The sequence below is a fragment of the Aquarana catesbeiana genome, linkage group LG04, assembly GCF_042186555.1.
Source record: "Aquarana catesbeiana isolate 2022-GZ linkage group LG04, ASM4218655v1, whole genome shotgun sequence".
Taxonomy (NCBI): domain Eukaryota; kingdom Metazoa; phylum Chordata; class Amphibia; order Anura; family Ranidae; genus Aquarana; species Aquarana catesbeiana.
Genome location: NC_133327.1, coordinates 32393837 through 32409353, shown reverse-complemented (window position 1 = coordinate 32409353; position 15517 = coordinate 32393837). Strand labels below are relative to the sequence as shown.

At 44.8% G+C, this 15517-nt stretch overlaps 1 protein-coding gene across 4 annotated transcripts in view; it reads left to right on the top strand.

Annotated features, from left to right (window-relative positions):
• HADHB (hydroxyacyl-CoA dehydrogenase trifunctional multienzyme complex subunit beta) overlaps positions 1-13742 on the top strand; it is a 61268-nt gene extending 47526 nt beyond the window's left edge. For all 4 annotated transcript variants that reach the window (XM_073624976.1, XM_073624975.1, XM_073624973.1 and 1 more), the window contains one exon: positions 13282-13742. In XM_073624976.1, coding sequence (XP_073481077.1) covers positions 13282-13317 — 36 coding nt within the window. In that variant the 3' untranslated portion in view covers positions 13318-13742. The remainder of the gene's footprint in view (positions 1-13281) is intronic.
• Positions 13743-15517: the final 1775 nt, after the last annotated feature.

Genomic DNA, 15517 nt, shown 5'->3' with positions numbered 1-15517 from the left:
TGTGCCATGAATCGGAATTGTTTGCGTGTTTGACGATCGAGTAGGCGTAAGAACAGTTCCCGTAACTCTGTCAGCTTTTCCAGGTCTTCAGGGCGTCCGTTGGCTTTGTGCCTGAGTTCTGCTTTTTGGAGTTCGGTGTGTACTCTTAAAAAGTCTGCCTGTCGTATCTTTTTAAGTCTACTGCCCTGGGAAATCAGAGCCCCCCGAACCACAGCCTTGTGAGCCTTCCAAACCGTCCCCTCACTTAGCTCGCCTACAGGGTTCTCTGCAAAATAATGAGCTAGGGTATCCGTGACCTCAGCCATCACTACCGCATCGTCCAATAAGTTCTCATTAAGTCTCCAGGTCCGAACTCCCCGTGTGCCTGATGGCAAAGAAAAGGCCATCGTCACTGGGGCGTGGTCGGAAATTGAAATGGAACCAATGTCTGCAGACTGTAAAAGTTCAAGAATATTTCGATCCACATAGATGTGGTCAATTCTTGTGTATACGTTATGTACTGTAGAGTAATAGCTGAAGTCACGGTCTAGTGGTCTAAGCGCTCGCCAACTGTCGGCGAGCAGGTGGGACTGAATAGTCCTGCGGAAGTGCTTCAAGAATGCGTAGGAGTGGGGGGGTCTTGCATGGGAGGTGTCTAGCATTGGGTCAGGGCTTACGTTAAAATCGCCTCCTAAAATTAGGAAGCCTTCTCTGAATTCCGCCAAGCGGTCTAGTGTAGTGTCTATAAAGGTAAGTTGATCTGCATTCGGGGCGTAAATAGTAGCGAATGTATATTTTTGGCCAGCAATGTTGCCCTTTAGAAAAACATATCTCCCCAAGGGGTCTGTATCGTGTTCTGCCGGTTGAAAAGGGCATGCCTTGTGTATGGCGATAGCTGTCCCTTTAGATTTAGGGGTCGGGGATGTGCTAATAAACCATTGGTTAAAAAGGTGAGTAGGCAATTTGGGAAGAGACTTTGGCGTAAAGTGGGTTTCTTGAAGGAAAACCACTTGGGTTTTCAGGCGTTTTAACTCCCCCCAAAGCTTACTACGTTTGTGTGGGGAACATAGTCCCCGTACATTATATGTACTTACCCGTAGGGAAGCCATGGAAAGGAGCGTGGGTGTTCAATGTATGCAATTTGCGAGGGGTCCGTCACAGACAGCAATGTGGAGCAACCTGCAGTGAAGGGGGAGGGAGTAGGAAAGAGACGAGAGGGAGAGAAGACAAAACATGTGTGAGAAGAAGAACATAAAAACATGGTCATAACCATCAAAACAGTATGGATGTTAACATCCACGCACGTAAAACAACTACTAAGGGTCGTGTCGAGGAGCCCCCCCCTGGAGAAGGGAGGGACTCCAGGCCACGACCCCTTATCCCAAAGGGGATTAGTGCCCAAAAAAAGCAGGGCGGCCTACTAGGGGGTTAGTGGCCGTCTATAAGAGAGGGCAGGAGGTCCTCCGTCTCCGTCCACCGCGTCTGATATGGTGCGGTTAGACATGGAGAGAATGATGGTGCTTCAGGGAACTCAAAAATGTGCAAACCATCAAACAGCCTTACGGCTAATGTTAAGGGGATAATCTAAGTGCAATATGTAAAAAAAAAAAAAAAAAAAAAAAAAAAAAAAGAAGAAAAAACTTCAGTAGCAGTTCGTATGCCCCAGAAAGGGATGTTTGCTAGTTCCCAGGTAGGGACATTCCCAGCGAGGATTCAGAAAGATGTCGCCTGCGATTCCTCTTGCGATTCTGGTTTCTGGCTGGTTGCCACGGTTGGTGGGTAGGTAATTTGTCGTTTCCCAGGTCTGAGGAACATCTCCAGTCGGGAAAGTCTACCGGGTCCAGATCCAGGGAAGTCAAAAAGTGCGGGAGGTCATCTTTGTTGCGAAGAGTTATGGTTCTACCATCTTTGGTGACTTGAAGGCTGAAGGGGAATCCCCAGCGATACACCAGGCCTGCGTCTTGGATAGCTGTTAGGAGAGGGCGAAGTGCTCTACGTTGCATAAGAGTGCGCCTCGAGATGTCCTGATAAAAGGCCAGGTGTGCACCATCAAAATCAAAATATGGTTTCCCCCTCATTTTTTGCATGATGCGGTCTTTAAGCGTATATTTATGTAATTTACAGATGATATCTCTTGGATTGTTCGCATCCTGGGATGGGGGCTTCAGGGCCCTGTGTGCACGGTCTATTTCGATCGTAGCAGTGGCAGGCAGTCCTAATATTTCTTTAAAGATTCCTTCCAGGGTGGGGATTATGTCCCTGGGCCCAGTAGCTTCAGGTAGGCCTCTTATCCTGATATTTGCCCGTCTGCTGCGGTTCTCTGTGTCGTCCAGCTGACATAGCAGGGCCTCAATCTGTTGGCCCTGTATGTTACACTTGTCTTGTAGTTTAGAAATGACAGGGAGAGTTTCCTCAAGTTTCTGTTCCAGAGAATCAAGTCTGCCTCCTAAATGATTTGTATCAGCTTTGAGCTGAGCAATATCTTCCTTAAAAGCTTTTTCCACTCTGTCAGCAAAGCGTTCAAGATCAGCTTTCGTGGGTAGGGACATAATATGGCGCCTGATGTCTGCATCTGCCAGGGGGTCCAGGTCAGTGGAGTCACCATCTTGGGAAGCGGGGGAGCCTGGGGAGATCAGGGGGACTGATTCACTCACCGACCCTGGAGATGGAGCGGGAGAGTCATCCATTTGCTGTGACTGGCCAGCGGAGGTCTTTGCGGCCTTGTTAGCACGCTGTGTTTTCCCGGTCGGCGCCATCTTGGAAGGCTCGCGGCCTCTCCCGGTCTGCCCAGTGTAGAAGGAATCCAGCTGGGATTGCCGCGATCGGTCAGTCCGTTGTGGCTGGGAGGATGCCCGGTGTCTCAGGGACATAATTTGCTGTGGGTGCGGGTGTTACCTCCGCTGTGGAGCTGGTAATGTGCTGCGGTAGAGCGGAGCTGAGAAGGCACACGTCCTCACTCCTCCATAGTCCGGACACGCCCCCCGATTGCTTATTATTTAAAGTTGAACTAATCTCCTCAATTTTAAAAGTGTCATTAAAAAAATATACATTCCCGGCACTTACTGGGAATGGAATTGTCACATTGGTTGTGCTCTCATCCAATGGCTGGTGTCATAACTGATCACATGTGCAGCATCATGGCAGTTGAAGATCAGAGGCTAAGATGGCAGCTTCCTTGACTGAAAAAGATAGGAGGGTTTAGTTCCGCTTTAAGCTTTTGCTGCTGTGTAAGTAGTGCTGCCCATGCTGTTAGGAGAACAGAACCATTGCCGGGATTGCTCAGAGATCAGTGTAATGCAGAAATCACTGTAAAAGCGGTTCACTGTTAGGCTATCAAAATTCGTATGTGCTTTTCCTTGGTTCCTTCATGAGCAGAGCTCACTGAAGCCCAGATGTTCAGGACAAATTTAGAAGCACTAATGTGCACTACTTGGAGAAGTCACAGGATTTGCAAATTTTTCTTTACGCTGCCTTTTTGTCCTATTTGAATAGGCGCAGTTGTTCAAGAGCTGGTATGGTCTACAGCAGTGTTTCTCAACTCCAGTCCTCATTGCGCCCCAATAGGTCATGTTTTCAGGCTCTCCATTATTTTGCACAGTGGATTTGATCAGTTTCACTGCCTTTAGTAATTACCACAGTCGTTTCATCTCAGGGAAATCCTGAAAACGTGACCTGTTGGGGCACCTTGAGGACTGGAGTTGAGAAACTCTGGTCTTACAGCTTGCTCGGCCCCTCACCCTCCCTCGCTGCTCTGTAGGAAAAGAATAATTTGATTTGATTGACACTGGTTTACCCCCTCCTAATATAAAAACACGATTGTAAGGTTCCCCCTTACAAATGGTTGTAAGGGCCAGTTCACACCACATGCAGACCAGTGTAGAACATGCTGCATTTTTCCTGCACTGACCTGTACTGGAATGTAGTAAAACGCACCAGAATGCACTAGAACATATCAAAAACGCACCAGACCTCAGTACAGTGAAAAAAACAGGAAAGAAAAAAAGCATCTGGAATGCACCTGGAAACGCATCAAAAATGCACCTGGAACGGATCTGGAGTGCGTTTTTGTGGTGTGAACCAGCCCTGAATGCTTCAGGTTTTATACCTTTTTAAAGCATTCTCTGCATTAAGGTAAACAATTTTTTACTTGCAGCTCTTCCCCTAAATACACACCTGAGCCCAATTTGGATCCAGTGCCGTGTCCCAAGGATGTGTTCAGTTCTAACCAGTTCAGCTCTTTGGGCTTACTATGTACATCCAAAAAAAAAGAGAACCTTTGATCACAAGCTAATGGCTGTGATCAAAGTGTGTTTTTGTAGAGCAGGTGACCGGCTTCTAAGTGAAAGTGTTGCTGCAGCTTCATAGCTGCCGATCACTTTCACACAGCCGGCCGTGCGGTGCCCCTCCGTCCCATCGGCGGCCCGCCCTCCTCCCGTAGTTCCGGGGCTGTCCAGTGCTTACCGTCGCCCCCGGGAACACATCCACTGGTGGGGTGAGAGAGACTGCTGTGAGACCGAGACAAATCCAAGCCTCGATCCCACATGCAAACAATGAAACCGGAAGTGATGTCGCTTCCTGTTTCGGATGCACACTTTTCTGGCCAGTACAGCCAGGAGACACCTCCTAACCAAGCCGATCTGTGCTTGGTTAGATTGTGTGAAGGGCAGGGGAGACATTGGGGTCTATCAGACCCCTAATGTCTCCAAAAACAGTACCTGTCACCTGCCCAATGCTATCACATAGGGATTTATTAACCCCTTGTGATAGCAATCACATAAAAATAAATGAAAAAATAAAAGCAGAAAGTATCCTAAAATATATAAAATAAAAAATTGCCAAAACCCCCGTTGCCCCGCATACCTGCACAAACGCGAATGCATGGCCAGGGTGCGTACATGTGCACCACACATGTGACACATCACCATGAACGTCAGAGTGAGAACAATAATTCTAGCACAAGAGCTCCTAGTTGACTCTAAACTGATGAGCTGTAATGGCTTTTAAAGCCTCGCCTATGGTGATTTCTGGGCACCATCGTTTTTAGTGATATCGTAGGCGCACACCATTTTAAAACGTGGAATGCTGGGTATCTATTTACTCGATGCAACTTCATCTTTTATATTTTAACCAAACATGGGTATTATATGGCGTCGTTTTGCACTAATGTTCATTTTATTATATTTTTTCCGGGAAATTTGCCTTTAACCACTTTAGCCCCGGAAGAATTTGCCTCCTTGATGACCAGGGCATTTTTTTTGCGATTCGGCACTGCGTCTCTTTAACTGACAATTCCGCGGTCGTGCGACCTTGTACCCGAACATAATTTTTCCCCATAAATAGAGCTTTCTTTTGGTGGTATTTGATCACCTATGCAGTTTTTAATTTTTGCGCTATAAACAAAAAAAGAGCGACAATATTGAAAAAAAAAGCAATTTTTTTTTAACTTTTTGCTGTAATAAATATCCCCCAAAAATATATTAAAAAAAAAAAACAATTTCTTCCTCCAGATTAGGCCAATATATATTCTTCTACATATGTTTGGTAAAAAAAAAATCTCAAGTGTATATTAATTGGTTTGCGCAAAAGTTATAGTGTCTACAAAATAGGGGATAGATTTATGGCATTTTTAGCAGGACTGTGACATTGTGGCGGACAGATCGGACACTTTTGACACTTTTTTTGAGACCATTGACATTTATACAGCGATCCGAGCTAAAAATACCCACTGATTACTGTATAAATGTCACTGGCAGAGAAGGGGTTAACACTAGAGGGTGATCAAGGGGTTAACTGTGTGTTCCCTGGGTGTGTTCTAACTGTAGGTGGGATGGGCTCACTAGAACATGACACTGTTCCCGTTCACTATGAACAGAAGATCCCTGTCATGTCACTAGGCAGAACATGGAAATGCCTTGTTTACATAGGCATTTCCCCATTCTGCCTCTCCTCGATCGCGGGCCACCAGTAGACATCGAGTCCTCGGGACCCACGGACATGCTCCCGCTGCGCGCGCCCGCTGGCCAGCTTTGAAGGAGGGATGTATGGGTACGCCCATTTGCCCACCTGTACCATTCTGCCGACCTATATCAACGTGCGGCGGTCAGGAAGCGGTTAATAAACAGTTGCGCCTGAATATCACCTGAAACAAAAATTTGCAACTATCACCTTTTTGTTCTACAGGGCTGCTGCTTTCAGAAAATATATAATGTTTTGGGGGTTTATGCAATTTTATTGCCAAAATTAGGATTTTTACATGTATGCGACAAAGAAAAATAATTGCTCTGGAGCCGAACTGGTTAAGAAGGGGGTGTTATCAATATTGCCCGAATGTTCATTTTGAACACTATGGAAAAACAGAACTTAATTCCAGTACTCAATAGATTAAAGGGGTTGTAAATAAACCCTTGTGCTTTTTTCACCTTAATGCATCCTATGACCCAGTGCCACTGGAAGCTGTGCATGCCCATGCCATCACGCTGCCTCCACCATGCTTTACAGAGGACGTTGTGTGCTTTGGATCAGGAGCTATTCCAAGCCTTCTCCACACTTTTCTTTCTTCCGGTCATTCTGCTACAGATTAATCTGAGTTTCATCCATCCAAAGAATGCTTTTCCAGAACTGGTCTGGCTTTTTTTTTTTTTTAGATGTTTTTTGGCCAAGTCTAATCTGGCTTTTCTATTCTTCAGGCTTATGAATAGTTTGCACCTTTGTGGTGAACCCTCTGTATTTACTCTCCTGAAGTCTTCTCTTGATTGATTTTCATACAAAGTGTGTTTAACAATCCACATAGCTAGCATAGATACATAACAAAAGTCAGACAAAAAGTTCAAACATGGTCATAAGTTGAGGTCAACATAGCAGGTTCTCCGGCATTACACAGTAAAAAAGGCACATGAAGAAAAAACACCGGTATAGAAATAATATCAGTGTGCGAGGCCGGGGAGGCATCCTGACAGTTACTTACATGACCTAGAACTGATAACGCATACAAAGTTATGCAACAACATTTTGTAAATTTTTATAGTTGTTTGGGAAACAAAGCAACCCAAAGGTCAGGTGGGCCCAAACATGGGACACGTGAGAAAGTAATGCACATCAGGATGTTCACAGTATCTGATCAAACAGCCCATGAGTGGGTAAGCGTTGTGGGGAAGGGGTGTGTACCGAAGGGAAAAGGGGAGGGGTAAAGGGTCAGGACCGGTAAAAGAAAGGGGTGAGGCGACGGGTGGGAAGGAAAGAGGGGAGGGGAAAGCAAGGTAGAGAGTGAGTTTGATTGCAGACTTTGACAATGATACGACCACCTCCTGGAGAGTGTCTTTCACTTGTCTGGATGTTGTGAATGGGTTTTTCTTTACCATAGAGAGGATCCTACGATCATCCACCACTGTTATCTTCGGTGGACATCCAGGCCTTTTTATGTTCCTGAGCTCACCAGTGCGTTCTTCTTTCCTCAGAATTTTCCAAACTGTTGATTTGGCCACTCCTAATGTTGCTGCTATATCTCTGATGGATTTGTTTAGTTTTTGAAGCCTTACAATGGCCTGTCTCACTTGCATGGACAGCTCCTTTTGAGCACATGACGTAGGTTTACAACAATAGATTCCAAATACAAATACCACACTTATGCCGCGTACACACGGTCGGACTTTTCGTCTACAAAAGTCCGACAGCCTGTCCGACATACTTCCGACGTACCTTCGGCGGACTTGCGGCAGACTTTCTTACGAACGGACTTGCCTACACACGACCACACAAAAGTCCGACGGATTCGTACGTGATGACGTACACCGGACTAAAATAAGGAAGTTCATAGCCAGTAGCCAATAGCTGCCCTAGCGTGGGTTTTTGTCCGTCGGACTAGCACACAGACGAGCGGATTTCGGGGTCCGTCGTACTTACGACGTAAAGATTTGAAGCATGTTTCAAATCTAAAGTCCGTCGGATTTGAGGCTAAAAAAGTCAGTTGAAAGTCCGGAGAAGCCCACACACGATCGGATTACCAGCCAGCTTTAGTCCGTCGGCGTCCGTTGGACTTTTGTAGACGAAAAGTCCGACCGTGTGTACGCGGCATTAGAATCAACTCCAGACCTTTAACCTGATTAATTGATGAAAACATAATGAAGGCCATGAAAGAGCTTTTGATTCAATTGTCCAATTACTTTTGGTCCCTTGAAAAAGGGGGGGGGGTGGCTATTCTTAAGAGCTGTAATTCCTAAAATCCTCCTCCAATTTGTATGTATATACCCTCAAATTAAACCAGAGAGTGTGCACTTTCAAATAAAGCTTCAATATGTTTCGGTAAATACCTGGGGAAAAAAACTAAAATTGTGCCTGTCAAAATATATATGGACTTAACGGGATGTGTGTAACATGGTTCCAAAATTGGAGTCATGGGTGCACCCTGTATTTGAAATTTATTTCTAAGTTCTTTATTTTTATTTTATTTTTTTATAAATCTTAAAAAAAACTTTAGAAAACCTTAAAAATAACCAAAAAGTGTTGCGTTCCAACTTCCAAAGATCTAATATATGAAAGCTGTCATGGTAAGGAGAAGTTGTGTGCAGCAATTTTATATTTTGGTCATTTTGTTGCCCGCTGTTACTCATTTCACACTGCGGTGATTGTTATCTATGGCTAAGATGATGTAATTCCTCCAGGTAAACTTGTTTGGTTTTAGTATTCCTGCTGCGATGAAGAGGCGCAGGCTGTGGCTAAATATAACCTCATTTACCTTGTGTGTTAGTATTCCTGTCTCATCTGCTCCCCGGAGTTTATTGTCAGAGGAAAATCTCAACACATTATCAATTACCAGCAGGTTGAGTCAGTGTTTGAGTTGTATGCCATGGGGGGAGAATTCCCTGATCTCTGAGCAGAGATTAGAACACAGCACCTGTCACTGCTCTCCCATGGATCCCACGCTGCCGTTTCTGTTTCTATTGTGTGTTTATCTGTTAATCAAACATCCGCACCTGAGAACACCACGCTTCTCTGCAATCACCGTTGATGTCACCTGAAAGGTTCATGGAGGGTGATTATTTTTATATATATATATATATATATATATATATATATATATATATATATATATATATATATATATATATATATATATATATATATATATAAACACCCCTTACATTTTTGTAAACATTTTTATTCTATCTTTTCATGTGACAACACTGAAGAAATTACGCTGTGCTACAATGTACAGTAGTGAGTGTACAGCTTGTATAACAGTGTCAATTTAACACACAGCCATTAATTTCTAAACCACTGGCAACAAAAGTGAGTAGACCCCTAAGTGAAAATGTCCGAATTGGGCCCAATTGGCCATTTTCCCTCCCCGGTGTCATGTGACTCGTTAGTGTTACAAGGTCTCAGGTGTGAATGGGCAGCATGTGTGTTAAATTTGGTGTCATTGCTCTCACTCTCTCATACTGGAAGTTCAACATGGCACCTAATGGCAAAGAACTCTGTGGATCTAAAAAAAAAAAATTGTTACCCTGCATAAAGATGGCCTAGGCAACCTCAGCCCTTCAGCTGTGCTGAGACTACAAAATCCCATCATGCCTCTGCCTCTAGGAGTCATGCCTATGATTGTCAGGGTCTTGCAATGTCTCATGGGGCTTGAAGTTTCAAAACAGGTGGAGGGCCGAGGTTGCCTACCCCTGGCCTAGGCTATAAGAAGATTGCTAAGACCTGAAACTGAGCTGCAGCATGGTGGCCAAGACCATACAGCGGTTTAACAGGACAGGTTCCACTCGGAACAAGCCTCGCCATGGTCAACTAAAGAAGTTAAGTGCATGTGCTCAGTGTCATATCCTGAGGTTGTCTTTGGGAAATAGACATATGAGTGCTGCCAGCATTGCTGCAGAGGTTGAAGGGATGGGGGGGTCAGCCTGTCAGTGCTCAGACCATACACCACAGACTGCATCAAATTGATCTGCATGGCTGTTGTCCCAGTAGGAAGCCTCTTCTAAAGATGATGCACAAGAAGCCCGCAAACAGTTTGCTGAAGACAAGCAGACTAAGGACATGGATTACTGGAACCATGTCCTGTGGTCTGAGGAGACCAAGATAAACTTATTTGGTTCAGATGGTGTCAAGCGTGTGTGGCGGCAACCAGGTGAGGAGTACAAAGACAAGTGTGTCTTGCCTACAGTCAAGCATGGTGGTGGGAGTGCCATGGTCTGGGGCAGCATGAGTGCTGCCGTCACTGGGGAGCTACAGTTTATTGAGGGAACTATGAATGCCAACATGTACTGTGACATACTGAAACAAAGCATGATCCCCTCCCTCCGGAGACTGGGCCGCAGGGCAGTATTCCAATATAACGACCCTAAACACACCTCCAAGATGACCACTGCCTTGCTAAAGAAGCTGAGGGTAAAGGTGATGGACTGTTGGACTTGATTGCACTATATTGCACTTTATTGCACAGTTATATGGTGGATTGCACGGTCATATATATACGTATATGTGACATATATATGTTTCTACATTGGTATATGTATATGTCACTAAATTTGCATACATATAAGTTGGATTTATTACATTAGCTGCTCAGCAGCAGCACCTAGTGGCACCTTTTGACACTATTTGTTACACAGAGTTATATGCAATATAATAGGGGGTGCATATACATATACATATATTTTTAGGTTTTTTGATTTATAAATTATGGGTTCACCGAGCAAGAATTTCACAGTCTTTACTTTTTGTGTTTGGAACACTATGTAACCTATCTGGTTTAGTCACTGTCAAACGCACTTTTAATTAAGTAGCCTACATCTCATAAGGAAGCACCATACCCCCATACCACCTATAATCCATTACATGTTAGTCCTTTTGAGGACTTAACTCGGGGAGGCAGCACACCTTACAAATTTCTTTTCTTCCTTTCCCCCTCCCCCCTCCCATCCCTTTTCTATCTGCATCACTTGTCTATCATCATTACTCTTCCTCCCCCCCCCCCCCCCCCTTTTTTCTGTTATATGCCCTAAGCGCAGAGATTTGGAGGCCTTATCTAAAGGTGATGGACTGGCCAAGCATGTCTCCAGACCTAAACCCTATTGAGCATCTGTGGGGCATCCTCAAATGGAAGGTGGAGGAGTGCAAGGTCTCTAACATCCACCAGCTCCGTGATGTCGTCATGGAGGAGTGGAAGAGGACTCCAGTGGCGACCTGTGAAGCTCTGAACTCCATGCCCAAGAGGGTTAAGGCAGTGCTGGAAAATAATGGTGGCTACACAATATATTGACACTTTGGGTCCATTTTGGACATTTTCCCTTTGGGGTGTACTCACTTTTGTTGCCAGCGGTTTTCAATTTGTTAGTTTATCTAAATCTGCTAATAACATTTAAGCCAAATTCCAGCTCCATATAATTGGTTACATCAAACAGTTGTTTTCCTTTTGGGATAAAGGTTTTAGGCCCTTTTCACACGATCGGACCGTTCAGGTCCGCCTGTCAGTTTTGACAGCGGACCTGAACGGGCACTCCATGTTACCCTATGGAGCGACGGATGTCAGTGGAGACATGTCCGCTGACATCCGACCCGGTCCGATCCGCTAAAAGCAGACGGATGGCCCTACGTCCAGGTCCGTCGCTATCGGATCGGGTGAGATCTGATGAAAACGGACATGCTGTCCGTTTTCATCCGATCCCTCCATAGGCGGCAGCGGCCGCCTGACAAGCCCCTCCCCGCTCAGTGAGCAGAGAGGGACCTGTCATCCGCCGGCTCAGCGGAGATCAACGGAGAGATCTCCCGCTGAGCCGGCGGACCGAGACGGGCTCCATGGAAGCGGAGTCCACCTCGTGTGAAAGGGACCTTACATAAAAGCTCATCGCTGCAATCACCCTTGTCAGTGGTAAATTTTTGTCTCAGCCCTGTAACTTATACTTCTGCAAGAGAGCGTCTTCTTTTAAAAATACAACAGACTTGCTGGCTAGATCACCTGATGTAAATAAGGAAATAAATGCTAGAAAAGAGAACAAATGCAGCCATTTCATCTAACAATTGGTAAGCTGCAATATATAAAATGTTTCCTTTTTGGGTTTAATACCACTTTAGAGTGAGTGTGTAATAAATAAATAATTCAAAAATATATATATTCTTAAGAGTTTATTTGTGTCAGTTTATTTTTTGCTGTCTGTGTACATTCCCCTTTTACTTCCTGTCCCAGGGGCATAACAGAGAATTTATTTCTTGGACAGTTGTCCCCAGAACAAGCGCCCTTATTGGAAGATTTCCTCTCATGTCTTGCCCAGTGACCGCCACTACAAATATAGGGATAATCCTCCCCAATAGGGACACAGACAGCCATAAAAAAAAAAAAAAAAAAATCTGACGACAGATGGTCTAAACTTTCCCTACCCTATTTCAGACTACAAATCAATGTTTTGCCCAGACAGACAATTTAATTTGAGCATGCCAGGATTGTGGCATATATTAGTGTGGTTCTATCTTCACCAGACCCCCATCCAGGGGCAGCCCGTCCATTAGCGGCACCTGGGCGCCACCCCTTCTATTCTCTCCACCCACTCTATCCTCTCCACCCCCTATATGCAGTGGATAAATTTATGCATAGCATGAATCTATCCACTGCTGCCCCTATTCATGTACCTGGCCATAGGCTCTAACAGGCTTCAAAATTGGGTGGACTCGTGACACAGAGCATTGCGTCTGGTGCCCACCCAGGTGTGTTGCAACAGCGAATGAAAATTCACTGTTGCAACACTGATCCTCCTCCCGGCCAATCGGGAAGCAGGTATGAAACCTGTTTGCCGTTTGGCCAAAGCGTCAGGTGATTCTATTTCATGCCTAGTGCCAGGAGGAGGAAAGAGGAGACACCGCGGAAGCTGCTCCAGGCGAGGACACCGGTCACCAGAGCAGCTTTCCCCTACCCCGCCACGCTCTCACCGCCCGCATCCAAGGTAAGGAGAGCGGGTGGTGGGTAGTGCTGCGCCACCGGCAGCCTGGGGGGGGGTTGTTTGCACAAACAACATCATGCACAAACAAAAAATGCTGTTTTTATTTTCCTTGAATGTGATTGGGTATTCTTTGCAAAGGGAAACTTCACCACATTCACTAAGCTCTGGAGAAATGTATTTTGCAGACTGCAATGTCACTTGCAAAATGAATAATGTATTTGCCTTTTAGTTAGTCACCACTGTTTTGCACGTATACCTGGATGCATTATTTATACTTTGTAATTCCAGTGTTTTTATAAAAACAAAATCTATCACTGAATGTAGACACCCTTGTGTACTTTTGATAAACATGTTTTTTTTTTCTTTTTAGGGTCATGGAATGATTGTGGAAGCCTATCCCCAATAACCTGTAGCTCCGTTTACTGTCCCAGCCTATGCACCAGAGCAATGCACTAATAACAAAGAATGTCTCCCTCCTGCACAGGATAATTTTGCCGCACTGTAAATATTTTTTTTTAGTTGCCTTGCCTGCGGTTTTCAATACAACACTGATTTGTACTGAGCACCAAGCAATTCCTACAACATCGGATTCAATTGCCTAATGATGGACAGGGCCTATGTACGTGCCCATGGCCGTTCCTTACTTTTCTATGTCCTGCGCAAGAAAACAGGAGTTGTTGAAATACAGAAGATGAATTGTTGCTGAATAAAACCTGTAGTGCTCACATCTTTGAAATGAGCTTCTGGAAATATGAACTGTGTCAGCGTCTCTGCAGGAATTGCAGAGTGTTGAGAAGTTTTGAAAATTTAATAAAAATGTAATTTAGCAAATTTTTGTTTTGCTTTTATTTAGAGCAAAGTGCCAATTTTTTTAAATTTTTTTAAGGAAGGAAGCGCTAATATTCTTAAAGGGCGCACGTTAGTATGACTGTTACTTCAATAGACAAAGGTGCACATTGTTGCATGTTAGTTCAGCAGGCTTTATTGCAGACTGCTGCCTGGGGTAAAGAATTTTGAGCTCTTACTGGAGCTGGTTTTCAGACATACACAAAAGTAAATTTATTAACCTGTTGCTTGCTTACTTTTATCCAGCTCTTGGGGCACTATTTCATCCACGCATACCTACAATAGGGCACATTTCCCCCTTCCCTCCCACGGAGACCAACGATGGGGCACACCACTTTCCACGGACACCAACAAAGGGGCACAATTCCTCCCAATGACACCAATGAGCTGGTACCATTCCTCCCAATTACACCAACGTTGGGGCACAATTCCTCCCACTGACAGCAATGATGGGATATGACACTTCCCACTGACACCAATAAAGGGGCACAATGCCACCAATGTTAGGGCACAATTCCTCCCAATGACCCCAATGATGCGGCACGATTCCTCCCATTGACGCAGAGGATGGGGCATTGTTTTTTCCCACTGACGTCGGGACCTTTTCTACTCCCAGTGGACCCTGTCTGGCCCCCCTAAAGTCTGAGGGACCGTAAACTGGCCCCCTGTTTAGAAAGTTTGGAGACCCCTGGTGTAGAAGAACAATGAGGATGTATAGCTGACACCATCAGGTGTTCCCACCTTCACTGCATTCCTCCATCTACTGCTGCAGTCTATAGACAAAATATTCTGCAAATACCAGCTTTCTGAATGTCTGTATTTGCATAGGACTCGGCATGCTCCCATGGGACAGTGTTTGGCCCTGGCATTTGGATATTTAGGAAATGTTAACTGTATTTGGATTGCAGGGTGAATAGAAACAAAAAGGTAGAACACTTTAAAAACTTTGAAAAAAATAAAAGCAACATTGCGACCTCACACATAGTATCCATTATCTCAAATCAACAGAACCAGCCCAAAAAAAGGTGACTACTGTCTCATCGGCTAACCCATTGGGTTCTGGGAATCCATTGTCACATATTAAATGTTTAGAAGGCATCAAGTCGTTTCTTTGTAGTTAATTTTAATGTAATTTTTACACATTTCAAATTCCCCCTATAAGCGTGACACGACTTCAAATACTGCCTCTGTCGTCCTCTCCAGTCCGTGGGTGCACACTCCTCCTAACGTCTGTTCCTCCCATACATCGCACACGTTCTATTCAGGGCTTCGCACCACTGCCACATGGTTAAAAACCACATTATTGTTCCAGCACATGCACAAACACTCTACCCAGCTGCCTTCCTTCCAGTTTCCTGTGCAGGTTTCTCACTTTTTTTTTTTTTCCTACATCATGGGACACAGATTCAGGCTAATATTCATTACCTGCTGGGTTATACTTCATCTACAGGTGAATGGACACTGGTAGACCAAAGGTCTTTAGACAGGAAGTGATCCCCTATATAGCCTTGAGGGGAGGGAGACAACCTGCCAAACAATTGCCATCAGACCTTATACGGCAGCCCGAACATCCACTCATCCATGGGTTATAAAAAGGGAAAACCTCTTTTGGGAACATCCTGACAGGATTTTTGTTCCTCCATTAGCATACACCGTCTGTTCCAACAGGGTGTAAGGGGAAAGTCTGTGTGGCCTGAAGTGGCCTCAGGGATCCCAAAGAGGACCAGGGGTTGTATGGGTTTTTTTTTTTTTATTATTTT